Source organism: Garra rufa, chromosome 9 (genome assembly GCF_049309525.1).
Source record: "Garra rufa chromosome 9, GarRuf1.0, whole genome shotgun sequence".
In the NCBI taxonomy this organism is placed as follows: Eukaryota; Metazoa; Chordata; class Actinopteri; order Cypriniformes; family Cyprinidae; genus Garra; species Garra rufa.
Genome location: NC_133369.1, coordinates 38,905,272 through 38,928,964, shown reverse-complemented (window position 1 = coordinate 38,928,964; position 23,693 = coordinate 38,905,272). Strand labels below are relative to the sequence as shown.

Sequence of the window (23,693 nt, the reverse complement as noted above, 5' to 3'; positions counted from 1 at the left end):
CAGATCGATTGCGCTTCACATGTGGTAAACGTGTCCACTTAACAGTGCCCACAGACATCACATTATGCACGTCAAAAGGTTTCTGTACAAACGAAACTAACGTGTATGCAGGCGAACGGTGTTTGCAGTGTGTTAAATGTGCCTGTTGCCACACAACCACATACACACACAGACATAATAGTTCCCGCTATCAGCGTGCCCCACGCCCCGAATGTCACGAGCACGTCTCTGGTGCCACAGCATACCGAAACCACTCCGTTAATGAAAGAACGGAGCGCGCTTCGTATTCAGCCTCTAGCTATTCATGCAAACGCATTGGAAAAGCTTCCAGGGGTCTCGAAATGGGTGCTGGACATTATAAAAGGAGGCTATTCGCTACAGTTTCACCGACGCCCGCGCCGCTATACAGCGCGCGTCGAGACCACAATGCAGACAGAAGCAGCACACCTGCTTCGAGCCGAAGTGGCGAAACTATTGAGCAAAGGGGTCATAGAGCCCCTTTCTCAAGCTCAAAGCGAAGGGGGGCTGTACAGCAGATATTTCCTGGTACCGAAAAAAGACGGGGGTCACAGACCCATATTAGATCTAAGGCAACTGAACAAAGCGTTGGTGAAGCGTCGGTTCAGGATGCTCACGACCAGAAAAATCCTCGCGCAAGTTCGCCAAGGAGACTGGTTCGTGTCAGTGGATCTGAAAGACGCGTATTTTCAAATACAGATAGCGTCACGTCACAGGCGATTTTTGAGACTCGCCTTCGAGGGCCAGGCATATCAGTACACAGTCCTGCCGTTCGGTTTGTCCCAGGCACCCCGTACATTACGAAGTGCATGGACTCAGCGCTCGTTCCTCTCAGACTGAAAGGCGTGCGCATACTGAACTATTTGGACGATTGGCTGATTCTAGCGCAGTCTCGCTCAGTGCTTGTACAGCATACGACCATGTTACTCGATCACCTCGAGAATTTGGGTCTCAGAGTCAATTGGGCGAAGAGCTCACTGTCCCCCAGTCAGAAAACTTCCTTCCTGGGCACAGAATTGGACTCGCTGTCAATGATAGCGCGGCTGTCACCACAGCGCGCAGCAGACATTCAGCGCACAGCGGGCTCGTTCCGCTGCGGCGCGTCTGTCCCGCTCAAAAAATTTCAGAAAATGCTGGGTCTCATGGCCTCAGCGTCATCAGTTCTGCAGCTGGGTCTGCTATGTATGCGCCCACTGCAGTTCTGGCTGAAAGCGCGCGTCCCGCGTCAAGCGTGGGCGCCCGGTCGGCTTTGTATCACGGTCAATCAGTAATGTGTCACAGCCCTGAATCCGTGGAGAGCAATCGACTGGTACCAGTTAGGTGTAAGCCTGGGGACTTCCTCGAGAATAAAAGTGGTGTCTACGGACGCGTCCACCTCGGGATGGGGGGCTCTGCTCGAGGGCAGACCGTCTTTTGGCCAGTGGTCAGAACGGGAAAAGCTCCTGCATATCAACTGCCTCGAAATGTTGGCAGTACAGAACGCGCTGATGCGCTTCTGTCCCCAAATAAAAGGAAACCATGTATTAGTCCGCTCGGACAACATGTCAGTGGTTTCCTATATAAATCGCCAGGGCGGTCTCAGGTCCAAAAACCTATACAGACTTGCAGAACGCCTCCTGGTATGGGCTCAGCGCAACCTGCGCTCGCTGAAAGCAGCGCATGTGCCGGGGCTTCTAAACATAGGGCCAGACAGACTGTCCAGGAACAATGTTCCAGCAGGCGAATGGTCTCTACACCCACAGACAGTACAACTACTGTGGAAGAAATTCGGCAGAGCGGAAGTAGACCTGTTTGCGTCTCCGAACAACGCTCACTGTCTGGAATTTTACTCAAAAAGCAGAGACGCGCTGGCCCACGAATGGCCCCGCCGTCATCTCTATGCTTTTCCCCCCGTCTCTCTCCTACCTCAGGTGATAGAGAGGGTCAGGGAAAAAGGATGTTCAATACTGCTGATAACGCCGTTTTGGGAAAACCAGCCCTGGTTCCCAACGCTGATGCAGCTGACGAGCACTGTCCCGTGGCCGATACCAGTGAGGAGAGTCCTTCTCTCTCAGGCCAGCGGCTCGATTTGGCATCCTCACCCAGAGCTGTGGTCCCTTCATGTCTGGGCCACCAGCGAATATATGATGAACTCCCTAAAGGACTATTAAACACGATCACGCAGGCTAGAGCCCCGTCTACGAGACGGCTCTATTCCTCAAAATGGTCAGTGTTTTCGGGCTGGTGCGCAGCTCGCGGCTCGTCACCCACTAACTGTGGTGTGATGGAGGTGCTTTCCTTTCTACAAGAGCTGCTGGACAAGGGCAGAACCCCGTCCACGCTCAAAGTCTATGTGGCGGCCATAACAGCGTTCTCGAGCACAACGCTAGGTCAGTCAATAGGAAGGAACGATTTAGTTATTCGCTTCCTGAAGGGAGCTGGAAGACTAAATCCCCCCAGACCTCCCACAGTCCCCGTATGGGACCTTTCTGTGGTACTAGAGGCCATGAAAGGTGGACCATTCGAGCCTCTGCAGACTATTGATTTGAAATACCTGTCTCTTAAGACCGTGTTTCTGCTGGCTCTCGCTTCAGTGAAGCGCATAGGGGATTTGCACGCACTCTCTGTGAGCGCGACGTGCATGGAATTTGGACCTAATGACTCTAAAGTCATACTCAAACACAAACATGGTTACGTTCCAAAATCACTCAACACACCGTTTAGGGCACAGGTCATCGCGCTGTCAGCCCTACCGGTCAATGATGAGGAAACGGACGCGAGCCTCCTATGCCCAGTCAGGGCATTACGAGCTTACGTGTCTCGCTCGTCTGCTTTTAGACAGACAGAGCAGCTTTTTGTTTCGTTTTACGGGCGTCCCAAGGGACTGGCCGCGTCGAAACAGAGCTTATCCAGATGGATAGTTGATGCTATTGCGTTGGCATATGCTTCCAAGGGCATGCAGTGCCCGCTAGGTGTCAGAGCACATTCCACGAGGGGCGTGGCCTCATCGTGGGCGTGGTCGAGTGGGATTGCCTTGCAAGATATTTGTACGGCGGCGGGCTGGGCCTCTCCGTCTACATTTATAAGGTTTTACAACCTGGAGGTTCCCGCCTTACAGGCCAGATTGCTGTCAGTCTAGATGTTCAGTGTTGTCTGACCTGATGTTATCAGCTCGGAATGCTGCGTCTACTGAGCACAGCTCTAGGGTCGACAGTGAAAGTGATAGCACAAGATGTGTCTGAGCAAACTGTGTGAAGACCCTTATTCTTACGTCAGCTCAGGCCGTAACCCCGCCCTGTATGTACGTTTTCTTAGCGTCTGAGTGACGCTGCACTATGTGGAAGAGTGCGGCGTTGCCCCTCCCTCTTCCCCGGACTCCCTGTGAGTTCTATAGGTGATTATGAACTGTATGAACCCCGGGCTTTCGCCCTTGGGTCTTTGGTGTCAGATCTCAGCATGCACGGCGTTTTACACTGGGTCCCCTAGCGTAAGATACTTCTTACGCAGTACTCGTTTCCTCTAGTAAGAGAACGTACTCGGTTACTAACGTAACCTCGGTTCTCTCTAGAGAGGGAACGAGTACTGCGTATCTTGCCGTGCATGCGCACGCTCTGGTTGCTTTGATGATGAAAAACCAGATAATAGCTGCCTATGAGCGATATTTATAGGTCTAGACCACGCCCTTTTAGGCGGGAAGCTACGAAAAGGGCGCGAAGCGACGCAAAGGGCGCGAAATGCCCCCATTGGATCTGGCGTCGCGTCAGGCCTCGCTCTAATAGGCTGCTGCAGTTGCCGCAGAGCAGCCAATAGGCGCGCAAGCTGTTTCGCCTATGTCTGTATGCTGCTGCAACGCGCTTTACATTATTTCAAAATTAAGGATAATTTTTGGCTTCAATATCTCGCAGAAAAGGATTTTCCCCTAGCGTAAGATACTTCTTACGCAGTACTCGTTCCCTCTCTAGAGAGAACCGAGGTTACGTTAGTAACCGAGTACGTTTTTTTATGTTGCTAAGCAACGACCAAAACAGCTGTCCTGTCAGTCAATTCAAAGGATTATAGCGCGAGCGCTCTAAAATCTTAGTTTTTTGCTGTTGAGTAAACTGTCATATTAGCAGAAACCCTAAATAATACAGCTCCGGGTTACCCACGATAGACACCAAAGGTTTCTCCTCCATTTCTTGCAGTCTCCTGACTTTTTAAGCAACGGTAAACTTTCGCCATCACAACAGAAGGCCCGCCTCTCCATTCATTCGATTGGACAATGGAAAAGAACGCGAATGACGTTGGGCGTTTTTCCCATAGACATAATAGAGATAGACGCCACATTGGCAGCTGGAAACGAGAAATGCGGCCGCCATCTTGGACCGGGCATACTCTGGAATTCATTACATTGCGTAGCAGCAGCAGAAGTGAGAGAACATGCCTGAAGGATAGGTGTGTGTGTGTGTGTGTGTGTGTGTGTGTGTGTGTGTGTGTGTGTGTGTGTGTGTGTGTGTGAGCGAGAGAGAATGAAATACTCCAAGTAGACTCTAATGTAATATAGTGTTTCTTCAACTCATTAAAATACCTTTACCGTCACTATCTGTTTCTGCTTCTCTATCATATTTATAGTGTGTGATTTGCAAAATTCCTATCATAGCCTACACCTCATATGGTTATGGTTGCGCTTTTGTACAAAGTGACAAATACAAAACAATATAATACTTAAATTTAACAGGGAACAGATTGAGATGTCAGATTATAGCTAATAAGGAGAATAGCAAAAATGAACAACGTCAATTCAGTCAATAGCATAATGAAAACGAGGGAAAACAGCAATAATAAACAATGTCAATTCAAGCAAAAATATTAGTTTTGTGACGTTTAACACCAAAACTTCGAAGCTTGTATCAAAAAAACGAAACATCTCACAGTGAAGCACTGTACCGGAGCTTAAGCCAAAACCACGTGACTGCTTCATATTCTGATACAAATAACGCGTTTCAAGTGTCATTCGCTTTTTGTTAAGAATAAATCATAATACGAATAAATATGTACATGTGTAGTTTTGTGCATGTTAATTTTGTAGTCATCCTTGCTTCTAATTAATAATAATATTAGTCAACTTAACTACATAAACCATGCTTATACTTTTAGAATTTTATAAAAAAAAGTTTATTTACAGATTAATTCAAGTAAAATGACATTTATTTTTTTTATTTCTGACAGTTTTCGTAGCACAAATTGACGTATTTGATGAAACTGTCCAAAATCGCTTTGATATCTGGGACGCAAAGGCAACTTTTTCCACCTTTGACCACAAGATGTCATTAGTGTGCAACGTGTTGAAAAGCAGTTGAGGGGAAAGCCTCAGTGCTTCGAAAAGCTTCATTTTCCCATCACAACAAAATATAATAACAGCATGGTAAGACTACATTAAGGAGAATATCAGTAATGAACAACAATGTAAAATTAATAAACATCCAAATGAAAATAGAATAAAACTATGTTGTAAGTCTTTACCCTCTTAAAAGACCCAATACTATCACAGGAACGGTGATATTCATTATATTACTGTTAAGCTCACTATCAATATTAAAATATGCCAAACCATGTGTCATGTATCACTGCTATATTTATGACCTTTGCAGCAAAAAAAAACCCTGCGTGAAAATCAGTTCGGTATTCCGCGAGGTATGATTAATTAAATGCGTTGACAGCTCATTACACCTGCCAAACAGATTACACTGAGTGGAGCGGGTGACCGGTCCAAGATGGCGGCCCCACGTCTCGTCAGCGCCAGTAGGGAGTATCGGTCGATGGGGCGTCTACTCTCTATATATGTCTATGGTTTTTCCGCTCAGAGTTGATTTTTTTTTCAACTTCAGGCACTCAGAGCGCGCCTGCAAAACGCGAGGCGCAGCAGGCGGCAAAAACGCGAGGCGCCGGGGGCGCATAAACAGCTTGCAGAACGCTCACTGCCAACAGAAAACCATTCAAAAGAGGTGCCTCCAACTGCAAAAACGCGTTCGGTGTGATCGCCGCCATCCCTGCCGTCAAGATGGTCCTCATCTCTCATGCATCAGGGAAAGTGAAAATTAAATTAGTCACAGGGGTGGTTGGATTTATTCACAAACACGTTAAAAATATTAATTGAACGCTTCTTTCTTTTCACTTTTGTTTTTACTGCATTATCATAATCAAAGGCTGTATATAACTTAATATAACCGTACAAAACCAGTAGTTCTGTGTGCAATTAGACATTGAGCACCCCCATATTGGCAAAATGGTATGATGCTCGTTTCACCCGCGAAGATTCGACTGTGAGATCGGTGGTCCGTGGTCGAATCAGGCTCCGCATATCGATGCATCGAATCTTCGACTATTCGGGGACAGCCCTAATACCAACTCAGATGATTTAGAATCACAAATAAACAGACAACATAAAAAACACAATGTGTGCCAACAGTGGCTAATTTTAAGGCAGCTCTGATGTGACATTTTCAATAAAAGAAATGGTTTGTGGCTATTGAGATAAATGGAGAGCAGCAGTTTTTTGTGCTGCTGTAAGAAAGTTGTGAGCTAAAAACAACTTTTGTTATGTTTAGATCATGAAAAATAATTATGAGAAAACGAATTTTATGTTTAGATGACAAGAAAAAATATTTTAGTTTTTTAGATTAAAAAACAACTTATGTTTGGATCATGAGGAAACTATGGAAGGCCGTTTCTGCCACTGAATAAAAAATAAAAAAGGTTATTGCAACCTTTTTTTCTCACAATGCTGACTCAGGGTTTCCGCGGGGTCTTAAAAAGTCTAAAATTTTAAAATCTAAATTTTAGGCCTTAAAAAGTCTTAAATTCGATGTTCTAGGTCTTAAATAATTTTACACAGGTCTTATTTTTCCGATGTCCATGTAACGCTACCTCTAATGCTCATTTAAATTATCTTTTTGTTGTTTCCATGGTGTTGTAGTTCTTTATTTCACTTTTCCAAATATAATTTGCTGTATTTAAACTACAAATGAGACCAGCATGCAATAGCCAATCAGCTTTCTGTTATTGGCGCGAGTCTCTCTCGGATTGTAACGCGGAAGTAAAATGGATTTAACTTTTTAGCCATGGGGAAGTGTAAGTTTAGCGATACTTAGTTTGAAAAAACTGAATATACTGTAGGGCTTGGCTAAGGCCAGTTGCTAACAACTAGATTTTTTTCTCCCTCTGTGGAAGTTACTGCGTCTTCAGAATCGCAGTAGCAGAATACAAGTCAAACGACCAATGTTATCAATAATAATAGAAATATAGGCCGAGCTTGTCCGCCAGTCTACGTGATACTTTTAAAATGTTTTTTTTTTTTTTTTTTTTTACTTGCCCGACCGAACAAACCGCCTGATTAAAACTGAAGTGACAAAAACAACTAGCGAAGCATCGAAAGGCAAGAAAGATTCATATTTTTAAACATTCAACATAAACAGAAATTGATAATGGTTAGAGTATTTTTTGGTCTATTTGTGACACACTTTAAAACAAATGAATGTAACAGCACTCTAAAGAAACACACTGAGGTAAAAATTTCAAATGTATAGTTTATTTATAACATGATATAGTTCAGTAATATACCAAGTGAGCTTTTTGCTGAAAATTCTCACAATTACAGATGTTACATTAATTTTAGCTCAAATAAAAAAGTAGTTAGTCAAGTAGTTACTTATTAGACAATATGCAACATTAGCAGAAGCATTCTCCTAGTAACGTTTTGCTATGATTCAGCGTTTTGCTCGAATCAGTTGAAATAACTCGCTCATGAAGTGACTTACCGCCACCTGCTGGTAGTTTAGTGTGTTTAAAAGTATGCCTCCACACCCAACATTTCTAATGTATATATTTATAAATCAATAAATGTATTTAAAACATTAATCTCACTTTTAATTTTGCTGTGTAAATTATGTAATCTCACTGCTAACAGCCATTTAGAATTTATTGATAATTTCATAAAATAAATTTCAAAGGTGATGCATGCATTTCAAAAGTAAAAAAAGGCCTTTGCAAAGGTAAATCAAATATGCAGATTTAAGATGTAAAAGCTAATACAGCACTGATGAAAATATTGCTTCAGAATTTTTTTTTTTTTACATCAGATATTTCTAGTGGTACTTTTATGGGGATATTTTGTGTGGAATAGTATTTGCTGATATGAAAAGTTCACTGTATATCGTAGTAATAAATTTAATTTATGACAGCCATGAAATTGTGTTTACTTTTTACATTAAACACATTGAATATTACATGTATGCATGTAATATAATATCTATTTCCATTACAGGTTTAGGTCTTAAATTTCATATAGGGTGGTATTAAAAAGGTCTTAAAAAGTCTTAAATTTCACTTGTTCATATCTGCAGAAACCCTGTGACTTTTAAAGTCAGAATTTGAGATATTAACTAAGATATGAACTATATGAACTAGGACTTTTTTTCTCAGAATTGTTGCAATTTCTAAAGTCAAAATTGCAAGATATGAACTCAATTCTGACTTTGTTTTTCAAATGCAAGATATAAACTCACAGTTGTGAAAAATAAAGTCAGAAGTGCAAGATAAAACTTTTAACATTTTTTTTTTTGCATAATTGCAACTTTTTTCTCATAATTGCGAGTTTATATATTCAATTCTGACTTTTTTCATGCAGTTCTGAATTTTCTCAGAATTGTGAGATATAAACTCGCAATTGCGAGTTATAAAGTTTGAGGGGGAAAAAGACTGATATGACTGATATAAACTCGCAATTCTGACTTTGTAACTGGCAATTGTAAGTTTCATCACACAATTCTGAAAAAAAAAAAAATCAGATTTGCAAGTTTATATTTTGCATTTCTGACTTTATCCGCCGATTTCACAGACAAGGCTTAAGCCTAGTCCCAGACTAAAATGTAAGTCTGAGCTGTTTCAACTAAAAGAAACTTGCACTGACTCATCTTAAAATATATCAGTGCCTTTGTTTTGTCTCAAGATGCACATCTGTAATATTTTTTCGAAGGCATGTTAATAAAAATTACTTAAATGTCCTAATTGAACTATGGCCTAATCCTGGTTTAGCCTAAGATCTCTCTGTGAAACTGGGCCTATATCACACAGTTCTGTCTTAATTTCTCAGAATTGTGAGTTCATATCTCAAAATTCTGAGTTTATTACTCGCAATTGTGAGAAATTGCGAGAAGTAAACTCACAGTTGTGAGGAAAACAAGTCAGAATTGTGAGATAAAAAGTTACAAAAAACATTTTTATTTTTTATTCAGTGGCAGAAGCAGGCTTCCATAGGAAACAACTTATGTTTACATAACAAAAAATATTTGTTACATTTAGATCACAGAAATAACAAGACAGAACGCACATTTCAGTTTAGCAATACAACACTGATTTCTGCATGATTCTTTTGACTTTTTCTTACAAATTTCAAGAACATGCCATAGTTCAGATGCTAAAACAAGATAATTCTATTAAATGTTGAGTTCTACCTGTGTGATGTTGTCCAGAGCAGTAACCTGAATGTCTTAACAGGTTAGATGCCGGTACTTTTGGCACTATGGGGGTGGGTCCAGGATTTGCCATCGCAGCAGCAGTTTTGGAGCAGACGCAGAAGAGCGCTCAGAGAGTGGTGTGTATAGAGGGAGACAGCGCCTTCGGTTTCTCTGGCATGGAGGTGGAAACCATGTGCAGGTAAATGATACATCTACCTACAGCTCCATCTATGGGGCATTTGTGCAGTGTGCATAATGTTAAAATACGCCTCTTGCTTTTGTGTCACTATAATCACTCTGCATTGCTAAATAGGTATAAACTGCCAGTCGTCATCATAGTAATCAACAACAATGGCATCTACAGTGGAGTGGATCCAGAGACATGGAAACAGATGGAAAAGATGGGAGACATGACCACCATGTGAGTCAAAAGGATGAAAGGAATGGTCTGGGTTCATTCTGGGTGCCCAAAGAATGAACCCTAGGAAGAGACCGAAACAAATTAGAATTTTATCTTGTATTGCAGTATTGCAGATTTTATTTTAACCATTGCAGGCTGCCTAGTAAAATGTGTGTACAGTCGTGGCCAAAAGTTTTGAGAATTACCTTGCCATGAAATCTTTGCCATGAAAATGAACTTAATCCCGAAAAAAACTTTCCAGTGCATTGTTAAGGCGGCTTCAGGGAGTCCAAGAAAGTCCAGCAAGCGCCAGAATCGTCTCCTAAAGAGGATTCAGCTGCGGGATCGGAGTGCCATCAGTGCAGAGCTTGCTCAGGAATGGCAGCAGGCAGGTGTGAGCGCATCTGCACGAACAGTGAGGCCAAGACTTTTGGAAGATGGCCTGGTGGCAAGAAGGGCAGCAAAGAAGCCACTTCTCTCCAAAAAAAACATCAGGGACAGATTGATCTTCTGCAAAAAGTATGGCGAATGGACTGCTGAGGACTGGGGCAAAGTCATATTCCCTGATGAAGCCTCTTTTCGATTGTTTGGGGCATCTGGAAAAAGGCTTGTCCGGAGAAGAAAAGGTGAACGCTACCATCAGTCCTGTGTCATGCCAACAGTAAAGCATCCTGAGACCATTCATGTGTGGGGTTGCTTCTCATCCAAGGGAGTGGGCTCACTCACAATTTTGCCCAAAAACACAGCCATGAATAAAGAATGGTACCAAAACACCCTCCAACAGCAACTTCTTCCAACAATCCAACAACAGTTTGGTGAAGAACAATGCATTTTCCAGCACGATGGAGCACCGTGCCATAAGGCAAAAGTGATAACTAAGTGGCTCGGGGACCAAAACGTTGAAATTTTGGGTCCATGGTCTGGAAACTCCCCAGATCTTAATCCCATTGAGAACTTGTGGTCAATCCTCAATAGGCGAGTTCTGACAAACTCCAAGAAGTGATTATGAAAGAATGGGTTGCTATCAGTCAGGATTTGGCCCAGAAGTTGATTGAGAGCATGCCCAGTCGAATTGCAGAGGTCGTGAAAAAGAGGGGCCAACACTGCAAACACTGACTCTTTGCATAAATGTCATGTAATTGTCGATAAAAGCCTTTAAAAAGTATGAAGTGCTTGTAATTATATTTCAGTACATCACAGAAATAACTGAAACAAAGATCTAAAAGCAGTTGAGCAGCAAACTTTGTGAAAACTAATATTTGTCATTCTCAAAAATTTTGGCCACGACTGTAGTACTACTAATCTATGATTAACCTTGGATTAAAGATAAAATAGCAAATTGCTCCATGAGACAAAATTGCTGTCAGTAAGATACATTTCTATTGAACCCAGCAAGTAATATATCTTGTACATACGACTGACCTGTGTGTGTGTGTGTGTGTGTGTGTGTGTGTGTGTGTGTGTGTGTGTGTGTGTGTGTGTGTGTGTGTGTGTGTGTGTATGTGTGTACCTGGTATTCATCACGTTGTGGGGACCAAATGTCCCCACAAGGATAGGAATACCAGTAAATTTTGACCTTGTGGGGACATTTCTCAGGTCCCCATGAGGAAACAGGCTTATAAATCATGCACAATGAGTTTTTTTGATGAAGTAAAAGTGTGCACAATCTCCTGTGAGGGCTAGGTTTAGGTGTAGGGTAGGTGTAGGGCGATAGAAAATACGGTCTGTACAGTATAAAAACCATTACGCCTATGGAATGTCCCCATAAAACATGTAAACCCAACATGTGTGTGTGTGTGTGTGTGTGTGTGTGTGTGTGTGTGTGTGTGTGTGTGTGTGTGTGTGTGTGTGTGTGTGTGTGTGCGCGTGTGTGTTTGTATGTGTGTGTGAACCTGGTGTACCAAATGTGTTTTAGTGCTCCTCCGGTGACGCTGCTACCAGAGGCACGGTACGAGCAAGTGATGAGTGCGTTTGGGGGTCGTGGGTATCTGGTCCGAACGGTGGAGGAACTCCGCAATGCACTACAGGAGAGTCTGAACAACACAGAGATGCCCAGCCTTCTCAACGTACTAATAGACCCGGCCTCAGACCGCAAACAACAGGTACTGCACACACACAGCCTTATATTAATTGAAATATCTTTAACAAAACACTACTTAGTTGTGTAGTCTCATTTTAACAGTATCAAACCTACTGAATCATATTTGTTGTGCAACCAAGGCCTCTAAATTGTCAGCATGATCAAAACAGATCTAAAAAACAGAATATTTACTGAGTGATCCACTATTTTGTAGAGGGGGGATCAAATTGGCAGTTTTCACCTGAGATTTAGAGCCAAATGACAGGGGGTTAAAATGACTTTAAAAAGATGGCAACATCATAATGTTATTTTTACACAGAGGTTGGTAAGTCTGTTAGTAAAATCTGTTGACTTTAGCAATCTTTGTTGCATTATATGCCAATGGTGACCATTCAAAAATGGGAAAACAGCACTTTTCAAGTTCTTACTATAAAGTTTGCATGTCTGTAACTCAAGTAGTTTTAAGGATATTCCTTTTGGGATCTTCATTTTTAAGGCCCTGTATAGTTCAGTTCCAGAGCTATTGGAATTTCAATATGGCTCCAAGAGTAAATTGTTCAATTGTACACATTTTGTACACATTGGTCATAGTGGTCAAAAACCAAATGTGGGTCAGTTTGCAAAAATATGCTATCTCTTGTTTAAACTAGAGATGTATCTAATTTCCTTCTGTCAAAACAACTCAATTGAACATAGTATTAAAGATATAGCATTCTATTCTAGTTTTTTTTTTTTTTTTTGTGATCAACATTTTATTGATTATCAAACGGGGGAGGGGAGGGGTCAGGGTACAGACATATCAAATATCATTGCATACAGCAATAGTGACAATAGAAATCATGTAAATAAGTAAAAAGTAAAAAAAAAAAAAAATAAATAAATAAATAAAAAGCCTGTGTGTCACCGACATACAAGTTATTGTCTCATGCAAGAGATGACATTTGATGAGAAGTATTCCCAGGCTTCTACCGTAGCAGGCCGAGCTTTATTCAGTCTTGCAGTAGTAAGTTCCATATTGACAATTTTTAAAAGGCTTCGTATCCAAAAGGACTTCATACAGATATCAGGTGTGAACCAGTGCATTGTAATTGTTTTCTTTGCAGATTTAAAACCAGCAAATAACATTTTGAATTGGATTACTTTTAGAGAGGTATCAGAGGTGTCATTTAGAAGACAAATAGCTGGGTTAGGAACATAAGCGATATCCAGTAAATCAGATAACACAGAGTTTACATGTGTCCAGAAGCTAGATATGATTGGACAACTCCAAAACATATGTAGAAATGTTCCGGGTGAGGAGGAGTTACAAATATGACAGTCATATGAAGACTGTAGCTTCATCTGGAATCTCCTGTAGGGTGTAATGTATGCTCTGTGAATGGTTTTAAAGTGAATGAGCTGATGAGCTAGATTCTTAGAAGTTAAACTTAAATTAGACCAAACAGAGTCCCAGTATATATCAACATCTAATTCCCTATTCCAAATGGATTCAACTGGCAAGGGCTTAAGATTATGTTCCGTTAATTTTTTGTAAATGATAGAAACAGATGATCTACCAAATCTGGGTAAAATCCATTCAAGCATAGGATGAGAGGGAAGAGGAGAGTCCCAGGGGACCCCATATGCTTTCAAAGCTGATCTTAACTGAAAGTACACAAAGTAAGCTGATGATGTGAGGGAGAACTGTGTCCTTAAATCCTGCAGTGAACAAAGGCCTTGAGCATTGTATACATCACCAAAAGTGTTAATACCAAGTGATGACCATGAAGATTGAGAAAATGGTTTGTTACCAGAAAGCAGATTTGAATTATGCCATAAAGGCGTGTTCTTGCAGTACTTGAAAGGGCCACTCATCCATCTCTCAGCCCTCTTCCATACATGTACAGAATTAGCAATGATTGGTCCAAATCTGTTAAGCGCTTTGGTACCAATATTTGCAAACAAAATGTCTTGTAACCTGTGTGGTGCGACCTTAGTAGACTCAATAAGTCTCCAAGCAGTAGTGGTTTCTGAGTTAACCCATGTGCTGAGGGCCCTGATTTGGAATGCCCAGTAGTACAATTCAAAGTTTGGTACTGCCAACCCACCAAGCAGTTTTGGCCGCTGTAATGTTTTAAGACGAATCCTAGGTTTCCTATCATTCCAGATGAATTTGGATACCATAGAATGTATATCTTTAAAGTAGTTAGGAGGAGGAGGGAGTGGCAACATAAAGAAGAGAAAATTGATGCGTGGCAAAACATTCATTTTAACTGTGCTAATTCTACCTTGAACTGATGTTTTTAAGTTCTTCCATCTTTGTATGTCAGATTTTATCTTGTTTAACATAGTGCTATAGTTGTCCTTGTTTATTTTATGTAAGTTTTTATGGATTGTAATGCCCAAGTAAATAAAAGAGCTTTTGACCTGAATACATGTAGGTATAGAGTTTTTTATGCTTCTGTTATTCAGAGGCATTAAAGCAGATTTTGACCAATTTATTTTGTAGCCTGAAAGACTACTAAAATGATCAAATTCCTTCATTATTAAGGGAATGGAGGTGTCAAAGTTGTCTAAAAACAAAATTATATCATCGGCATATAGAGATATGATATTATTATGATCACCAATTCTCATAGGAGAAGCTGAGGACTGTCTAATAGCTTGTGCTAAGGGTTCCAAGGATAGACAAAATAAAAGAGGGGAAAGTGGGCATCCCTGTCTTGTTCCACGTTGCAATTCAAATGAGGGAGAGATAAGGTCTCCTGTTAGGACCCTTGTGAAGGGTGAATGGTACAATGTCTTAATCATTGTAATAAATTTATGCCCAAACCCAAGACGCTGTAAAACCGCCCACATGTAATCCCATTCTAGCCTATCGAAGGCTTTCTCCGCGTCGAGTGAGAATACTGCACATGGATTTTGGTGACTATCTGCAGCATCTATAACATGCAGCAGCCTTCTCATGTTGTCAGATGCAAACCGCCCCTGAATGAATCCTGTTTGGTCTGCATTAACCAATGAGTGGATGACTCTTACAAGGCGCAGAGCAAGAGTCTTGGCATATACTTTTAGATCGGTTGTGAGCAGGGATATTGGTCTAAAACTAGAGCACTCAAGAGGGTCTTTCCCTTTCTTTAAAAGAAGGGTGATGAGTGCAGTTTTTTGGTCTCTGTGAAAGGTCCCATTCTGAATGGCAAAATTAAAAGAATTAAGCATAAGTGGTCCTACCATGTCCCAAATCTCTAAAAATAACTCCGGTGGCAGGCCATCTAAGCCAGGTGATTTACCTTTGTTTAGGCATTTTAGGGCTCTGAGCAGCTCTTCTAGTTGTAATGGCGCCTCCAGGTCGACCTGATCAGCCTGTGAGACACTGGGCAGATTCAGCCTATCTAGGAAGTCTTTGCAAACTGATTCATTGAAATTGATCTCAGATTTATATAGATCTGCAAAAAAAGAGGAAAAAGTGCTATTGATGGCTTGGGAGTTTGTTGTAATTTTGCCATCAGCAGCTTTAATCGCTGGGATGTTAGCCTTCATTTCACAGTCCTTCAGCATAAGTGCCAGCAGATGACTTACATTCTATTCTAGTTATTAATAAATGTTTCATTCAAGATATTCATTTTCAAGGCCCTACATCATTCAGTTCCAGAGATATGGCGGATATTATATTGTTGAATATTACCAATTTTCAATGGTTGAAACTCAAATGTTGGTCACTTTGTATACAGCTGATACTTACTGTATTTAAAGCAAAATGTCTGAAGAATAATTAATGTTTAAAATAGGAATGTTTCTGAAATTTGGTTGATTTGACATGGAATGACCCAGTACATTTTTTGGTATATACTTTTTGTGTCTTTTAGCAGTGAAATCTTTACTTTATAAAGTGAATATAACAATAACTTTAAAGGAACACTCCACTTTTTTTGGAAATAGGCTCATTCTCCAACTCCCCCCAAATTAATAAGTTGAGTTTTACCGTTTTGAAATCCATTCAGCCGTTCTCCTGTTCTGGCAATATCACTTTTAGCATAGCTTAGTATAGATCGTTGAATCCTATTAGACCAATAGCATCGCATTCAAAAATGACCAACGAGTTTCCATATTTGTCCTATTTAAAACTTGACTCTTCTGCAGTTATATCATGTACTAATACCGGCGGAAAATGTAAAGCTGCGATTTTCTAGGCTGAAAAAATTAGGAACTACACTCCGGCGTAATAGTCACAATATAACTACAGAGGAGTCAAGTTTTAAATAGAAAAAATATGGAAACTCGTTGGTAATTTTTGAACGCGATGCTATTGGTCTAATAGGATTCAACGATCTATGCTAAGCTATGCTAAAAGTGATATCGCCAGAACAGGAGAACGGCTGAATGGATTTCAAAACTGTAAAAATCAACTTATTAACTCGGGGGGGAGTTGGAGAATGAGCCTATTTCCAAAAAATGTGGAGTGTTCCTTTAAAAGTCTGTTGTTGATAATATTTCAAGATGAACACTTACTGGGCTGAAGCAAGCAACTTAGTTCTACTTGATTATCCATACATAATTTATTTATTTATTTTTTGGAAAAAAATCATGTTAAAATGTAGTATCAAATGAGGTAAGGAATGTTATTTTATAATAAAAAAACAGCTTTAATCATAAAACTAAGCATATATCATCTTACTAAGACAAATTACTGAGAGATATAAAGTGAAAACTGCTATACTGTTATAATGATATCATTGATTTACAAGCTGTCAGAATTTCCATTTATTTTTTGGACAATTTAAATTGTAGATTTTGCTTCCGTTTTGGCCACTGAATAAAATGTAGGTGTTTCTTTCTCTCTCTCTCTTTCTCTATGAGCCCTATATTCTTTACAAAAAATACTATATGATCCACAAACACCTGAATTATCAAATATGATACTGAACAAAAAAACACATGCAAATTATTTTGTAGATTTTATTTTAATGTTTTGTCTAATACAGTTTAATAAACAAATATTAGATTTATCTGACTATTATTTTATATGTCAGGCTTTACAGGGTTAAATAAGCAACTATACAGGAAAACACTTAAGTTTAAGTTATTGTAAATAGCACAGTGTGGTTTTGGACCTCTGACATGTTTGACTGTTTAGAGTTCCTAACATCACAAGGCCCGTGTCACCATAAATTTCAACACTCACACGTTTTTTTTATCCCTCTCCCCCTCTCACATACACACACATTAAACATAACTGACCTTTCTATTTTTGAAAGTTATGAGCCCCCATTATTAAAAGTTGTGACCCTCTTTGTTGTGCTGGGTGTATCCTGGCAACCACACGCAGACATATTGAGGGATTGGGTGTCACAGCGAGCTGCAGCACTGAAACTCTCTGTGTATGTCACACTGACACTCAAAGGGCTTCCCCAACAATGAGTGGAAACTTTCTTCAAAAGCATTTCGAGATAAACAGGATAGACTTGAATGGAGTTTCTACATGTGTAAACTGAACTTCTGTTGTGTTTAATGTTCATATCATAATGAAACTTTGTGTTTATCTCCTAATAGGACTTTCCCTGGCTGACACGTTCAAATCTGTAAAGCTGAGAAGAGGTATCGGATGAGGTCGGATCCTGTCTTGATGACCTAACTCTGCTTCTTATACTACATTTGGTTAATTTACTGTAGGTGGCACTGTTACCTATAAAAAGAAAAACTGCTAATTTAACATGTTATCAGTCTCTACTGACTGAAATTAATTTCCAGAGATTCCAGTTCTTTCTATTAATACTTAAAGGGATAGTTCACCCCAAAATAAAAGTTGTCATCATTCACCTTGTTGTTCCAAACCTTTATGACTTCACATTTCCTGTGGAACATTAAAGTAGTTAATTTTTTTTATTTTAACCACCTCTTTCCATACAACAACAGTTCATAGGGTGCTTCAGGAATGAGTTCTAAAACCTAGGAAGTTATCATATTTGCACTTCCCGTTTTGTCATCCTAAATAAATAGGTTATTGGTTAAAGGGATAGTTCACCCAAAAATGAAAATTTGATGTTTATCTGCTTACCCCCAGGGCATCCAAGATGTAGGTGACATTGTTTCTTCAGTAGAACACAAACAAAGACTTTTTAACTCAAACCGTTGCAGTCTGTCAGTCATATAATGGGAGTCAATGGGCACCAAATCTTTGAGAGTAAAAAAAACATACACAGACAAAACCGAATGAAACCCTTCAGCTTGTGCCGATACATTGAGGTGTTAAGACACAAAACGATTAGTCTGTGCAAGAAACTGAACAGTATTTATATCATTATTTACTTCTGATCCACCGGAACGTTCAACTGCAATATTCTATGGAATAGAGCAGCATTCTTCAAAATATACATTTATTTTGTTGATTTATTCGGTTTTTTCATCTAGTCATACAGTTTTGGAACAACTTGAGGCTAAGTAAATGATGATTTGGAGGTGAACTATTTCTTTTATAGAGAAAATGCTTATACTCTAAAAAAAACTGGGTTATGTTAACCTAGCTTGTTGGGTTTTATACATTAACCCATTTGCTAGGTTGTTTTTCAACTATGTTGCTGGGTTAGTCAACCTATTGATGGTCTTGATAATTAAAATGTATATATACAGTTGTTGTCAAAAGTTTACGTACACCTTGAAAAATCTGCAAAATGTTAATTATTTTACCAAAATAAGAGATGTCATACAAAATGCATGTTATTTTTTTTATTTATTACTCATCTGATTAAGATATTTCACATCAAAGAAAACAATAGTTTAATTTCTAAAAATGACCCTGTTCAAAAGTTTACATATACTTGATTATTAATACTGTGTTGTTACCTGAATTATTTTTTTGTTGTTGTTTAGGTATAGTTGTTCATGAGTCCCTTGTTATTTCTGAACAGTTAAACTGCCTGCTGTTCTTCAGAAAAATCCTTCAGGTCCCACAAATTCTTTGGTTTTTCAGCATTTTTGTGTATTTGAACCCTTTTCAACAATGACTGTATGATTTTGATATCCATCACACTGAGGACAACTGAGGGTCTCATATGCACCTATTACAGAAGCTTCAAATGCTCACTGATGCTTCAGAAGGGGAAAAAAATGCATTTAGAGCCGGGGGTGAAAACTTTTGAACAAAATGAAGATGTGTAAAAAAAAAAAAATTATTTTCCCTATATCATATTTTTTTCATTTAGTACTGCCCTTCAGAAGCTATAGACGATACTTACATGTTTCCCAGAAGACAAAATAAGTTAAATTTACCCTGATCTTCAAATTCAAAAAGTTTTATAGAAGGCTAGCATTACAGTACAGCATGACTTAGCTGTGATGTACATTTAAACAAAAATGTAAAACTAGAGACTTTTTACTGTTTATACAGTAATAATTTGATAGGAATACAATGTAATACAAACCTTAATTTCATTCAGAAAGTTTCCCATCAGTCAAGTTGTCTCTCAGAACAGAACACAGAATGACCGTTGACAAATGTATCCCGTTTTAACCGGGTTTACCCAACATTGCGTTACACTGAGTGCAGAAAAACTACCCAGCACCTGGGTTAGAATATTCAAATTAACCCAATAATATGACCCAACAGACTGAACCCAGCATTTTTTTAGAGTGTACATTATTTAATAACAAATTAAAAAACAGTTTAGACTATGTATATTTAATTATTTTAATTTACAGTTTATTATCCATTCCTACAGTACTGTACATTTAGATCTATTTGAACCTCACCTGATCTCAGGTCAGTGTTGTGTGTGCTGCTCTAGAGGGCTTCTGTTTAAGCTCATCCTCTGTCTCTGAGTAATTGAGGTCTTCTGGTCTCATCTTCTGCTCTTTCATAAAGTAGCATTACTGTGCTGCTTTATCATAGAGTGAGAGCTTCTCCTTCTTGGCCTTGGCAGATCACACCGTCTTCACATTTGCAGGTGAACAGTTTTACAGCATATAAAAGACTTATTAAAGGAACTATTTTCACAGCCAAATCTGAAGCAGCCACACTATAAAATGCCAAAAATGGCCTTGTTTTAAATTGTTACTGTATAAAGAATTATAGTGAATTAAAAATATTTTTTTATTAATCCAATTAATGTCCTTTGATAAGATTTTGTTTCCTATGATGGAACATTAAAATGCGGTTTATATGAACTCATCTCTGCCTGTCTTCTTCGTTGTGCACTCTGTCTGATTGGAGGCGTTTAGAGACTGCATCTCCCACCAGGCTTTTAAACGGCCCTATTCATAATTGCTCTGTCATTAATTCTGAGGGAAAGTAAAGGCGCCAATAAATTGTGAGTAGTGGTGGTCGATAAGTCCTGAAAAAAAAAAGGACACAGAGAGGGAGGGCGAGATAGACGAGAGGGACTGGAAAACATCTGTGATATTCCACTACAGAGCATGCAGGCTAATTCTGTCATTTTATGCATGTGTGTACATCACATGCCAGTGGCAGTCCGTCTCAGATTCAAGTCCTTCAGCTCGGACATTGTAGATGGTCACACCAAGTTATCACACCAATTTTGGAAAAAAAAACAAACATAGCAAATGACTTTCTGTCATCTGAGTTTACTCCATCTTGATAATACATTTGTGCTGATTTGCAAAAAGCGTCCCATAACAAGTAGGTTTTTCACAAAACAAGAGGAGATGAGATATATACAGTATACACTACCAGTCAAATACACTACCGGTTTTAAAAGATTTTTAATCTTTTACTTAAAGAAGATCTGCTCATTTGCTCAACATGCCTGCATTTATTTGATTCAAAGTACAGCAAAAACAGTAACATTTTGAAATACTTTTGCTATTTAAAATAATTTTCTATTTGAATATATTTTAAAATGTAATTTATTCCTTACTCCAGTCTTTAGTGTCACAGGGTCCCTCAATTTTATTTTTGAGGGGGAAGAAATTACCAAAAAAAAAAAATAATTATATATATACGTATATATATACGTGTATATATATATATATATCAAAACTGTTTTACTACCAATGATGCTTTCAATTGATGGTAAAGACAATTATAATGTTACAAAAGATTTCTATTTTAGATTTTAAATATTACATTATTAAATTCTGTCACTATATACATTTTGTCACTGTGTGTGTGTATCTAAAACCATAAAAAAAAATTACTTAAAATATAAGAGATGTTTTATTTCAGCTAGTTGCCAAAGCGACATTTCTCATTTAAATTTAGTTTCGCTTGATGTACTAAAATAACTGTAAAACTGAAATACTATGTTGACATAGAAAAAAAAAACTACAAAAATGTCAGAAACACTAAACAAACTTTAAAATGAAAATGGAAAATTAAAAAAAGATTAAAAATAATAATGTTAATGTATTAACTAACATGAAAAATGAACAATACATTTATTACGGTATTTATTCATCTTTGTGAATGTTAGTTGATGAAAATACAGTCGTTCATTGTTAGTTCATGTTATTTCACAGTTCATTAATGTTAACAAGCACAACTTATGATTTTAATAATACATTAGCAAATGTTTGTTTAATAAATGCTGTAGAACTTTTAAAGTTAACTAATGAAGATTATTCATTATAGTGTTAGCGCAAAAAAAAGGGTTATGTTTGCATTTTCTTCTGTCTCTAACACTGAAAACAGGATTGAAAATATTATCTTCGAAATCATTCATATCTGAGAGAGAATTGAACCTGACTTAGAGGTATGATATGAATCATTAGGGAATAATAGAAGACTTCCTCACCTTACAAATAAGTTGTCAAAAAAAAAAAAAAGAAATTATCTAATAAAATTTGAACTAAATTTAAAATGAAAAATATAAAAATAAAAACTGATTCAAAATAGTAAATGAAAACTGTAATAGTATGTCAATGATACCAAAATAATAAATAATAAATTATGTCTTTTCGTCATTAAAACTGCTTTTATTTCGATAAGTGAATTAAATCTGATATTTACACTACCAGTCAAAAGTTTTTGAACAGTAGGATTTAAAAAAAATAAGTATTATAAAAATGCTATAAAATGCATATCAAATTTTGTGAAAAAGTGTGACATGATAAAAGCAAAAACAAGCACTATTTGGAATCAGCACCCTAAAAAATTATAAGAAACACGTATTGGATTTCATTCAGCAAATATGTTACTGGGATGGTGATATGAATCATTAGGGAATAATAGAAGACTTCCTCACCTTACAAATAAGTTGTCAAAAAAAAAAGAAATTATCTAATAAAATTTGAACTAAATTTAAAATGAAAAATATAAAAATAAAAACTGATTCAAAATAGTAAATGAAAACTGTAATAGTATGTCAATGATACCAAAATAATAAATAATAAATTATGTCTTTTCGTCATTAAAACTGCTTTTATTTCGATAAGTGAATTAAATCTGATATTTACACTACCAGTCAAAAGTTTTTGAACAGTAGGTTTTTAAAAAAATAAGTATTATAAAAATGCTATAAAATGCATATCAAATTTTGTGAAAAAGTGTGACATGATAAAAGCAAAAACAAGCACTATTTGGAATCAGCACCCTAAAAAATTATAAGAAACACGCATTGGATTTCATTCAGCAAATATGTTACTGGGATGGTGATATGAATCATTAGGGAATAATAGAAGACTTCCTCACCTTTCAAATAAGTTGTCAAAAAAAAAAAAAGAAATTATCTAATAAAATTTGAACTAAATTTAAAATGAAAAATATAAAAATAAAAACTGATTCAAAATAGTAAATGAAAACTGTAATAGTATGTCAATGATACCAAAATAATAAATAATAAATTATGTCTTTTCGTCATTAAAACTGCTTTTATTTCGATAAGTGAATTAAATCTGATATTTACACTACCAGTCAAAAGTTTTTGAACAGTAGGATTTTTAAAAAATAAGTATTATAAAATGCATATCAAATTTTGTGAAAAAGTGTGACATGATAAAAACAAAAACAAGCACTATTTGGAATCAGCACCCTAAAAAATTATAAGAAACACGCATTGGATTTCATTCAGCAAATATGTTACTGGGATGGTGATATGAATCATTAGGGAATAATAGAAGACTTCCTCACCTTACAAATAGTTGTCAAAAAAAAATTAACTAACAAAATTTGAACTAAATTTAAAATGAAAACTATAAAAATAGTAAATGAAATCTGTAATAGTATGTCAATGATACCAAAAATAATAAATGATACATTGTGTCTTTTCGTCATTAAAACTGCTTTTATTTCGATAAGTGAATTAAATCTGATACTTACACTACCAGTCAAAAGTTTTTGAACAGTAGGATTTTTTTTTATAAAGAAGTCTATTATAAAAATGCTATAAAATGCATATCAAATTTTGTGAAAAAGTGTGACATGCTAAAAGCAAAAACAAGCACTATTTGGAATCAGCACCCTAAAAATTATAAGAAACACGTATTGGATTTCATTCAGCAAAAATTTTACCAGGACGGTGTTATCGCCTAATTCGCCTCTGTCATTTCAATGTCATTTCTATCCGTCCTGTTTTGTTTTCTCTGTCCATTTGAGGCAGAGGAAACAAAGGCAGCGCTGGCAGTAGTAACAGGCTAATATTGGCTACAGAGGGCAGCTGACCGGCTGCCTCCTGTATATTTAGCTCAGGGCCAATACATGGGAGAGGTGTAACAGACATTGGCTGGCATTCACTTCTCCTAAAGGCGTGGATCTAGTGTGTGTGTGTGTGTGTGTGTGTCTAAGAGAGAGAAA

At 38.0% G+C, this 23,693-nt stretch overlaps 1 protein-coding gene across 1 annotated transcript in view; it reads left to right on the top strand.

The window, feature by feature from the left end:
* hacl1 (2-hydroxyacyl-CoA lyase 1) overlaps window positions 1-20,498 on the top strand; it is a 32,967-nt gene extending 12,469 nt beyond the window's left edge. Inside the window, exons 14-17 of the mRNA XM_073846846.1 lie at window positions 9,532-9,690; window positions 9,805-9,912; window positions 11,807-11,993; window positions 17,501-20,498. Of these exons, the coding sequence (XP_073702947.1) occupies window positions 9,532-9,690; window positions 9,805-9,912; window positions 11,807-11,993; window positions 17,501-17,533 (487 nt within the window). The 3' untranslated portion in view covers window positions 17,534-20,498. The remainder of the gene's footprint in view (window positions 1-9,531; window positions 9,691-9,804; window positions 9,913-11,806; window positions 11,994-17,500) is intronic.
* Window positions 20,499-23,693: the final 3,195 nt, after the last annotated feature.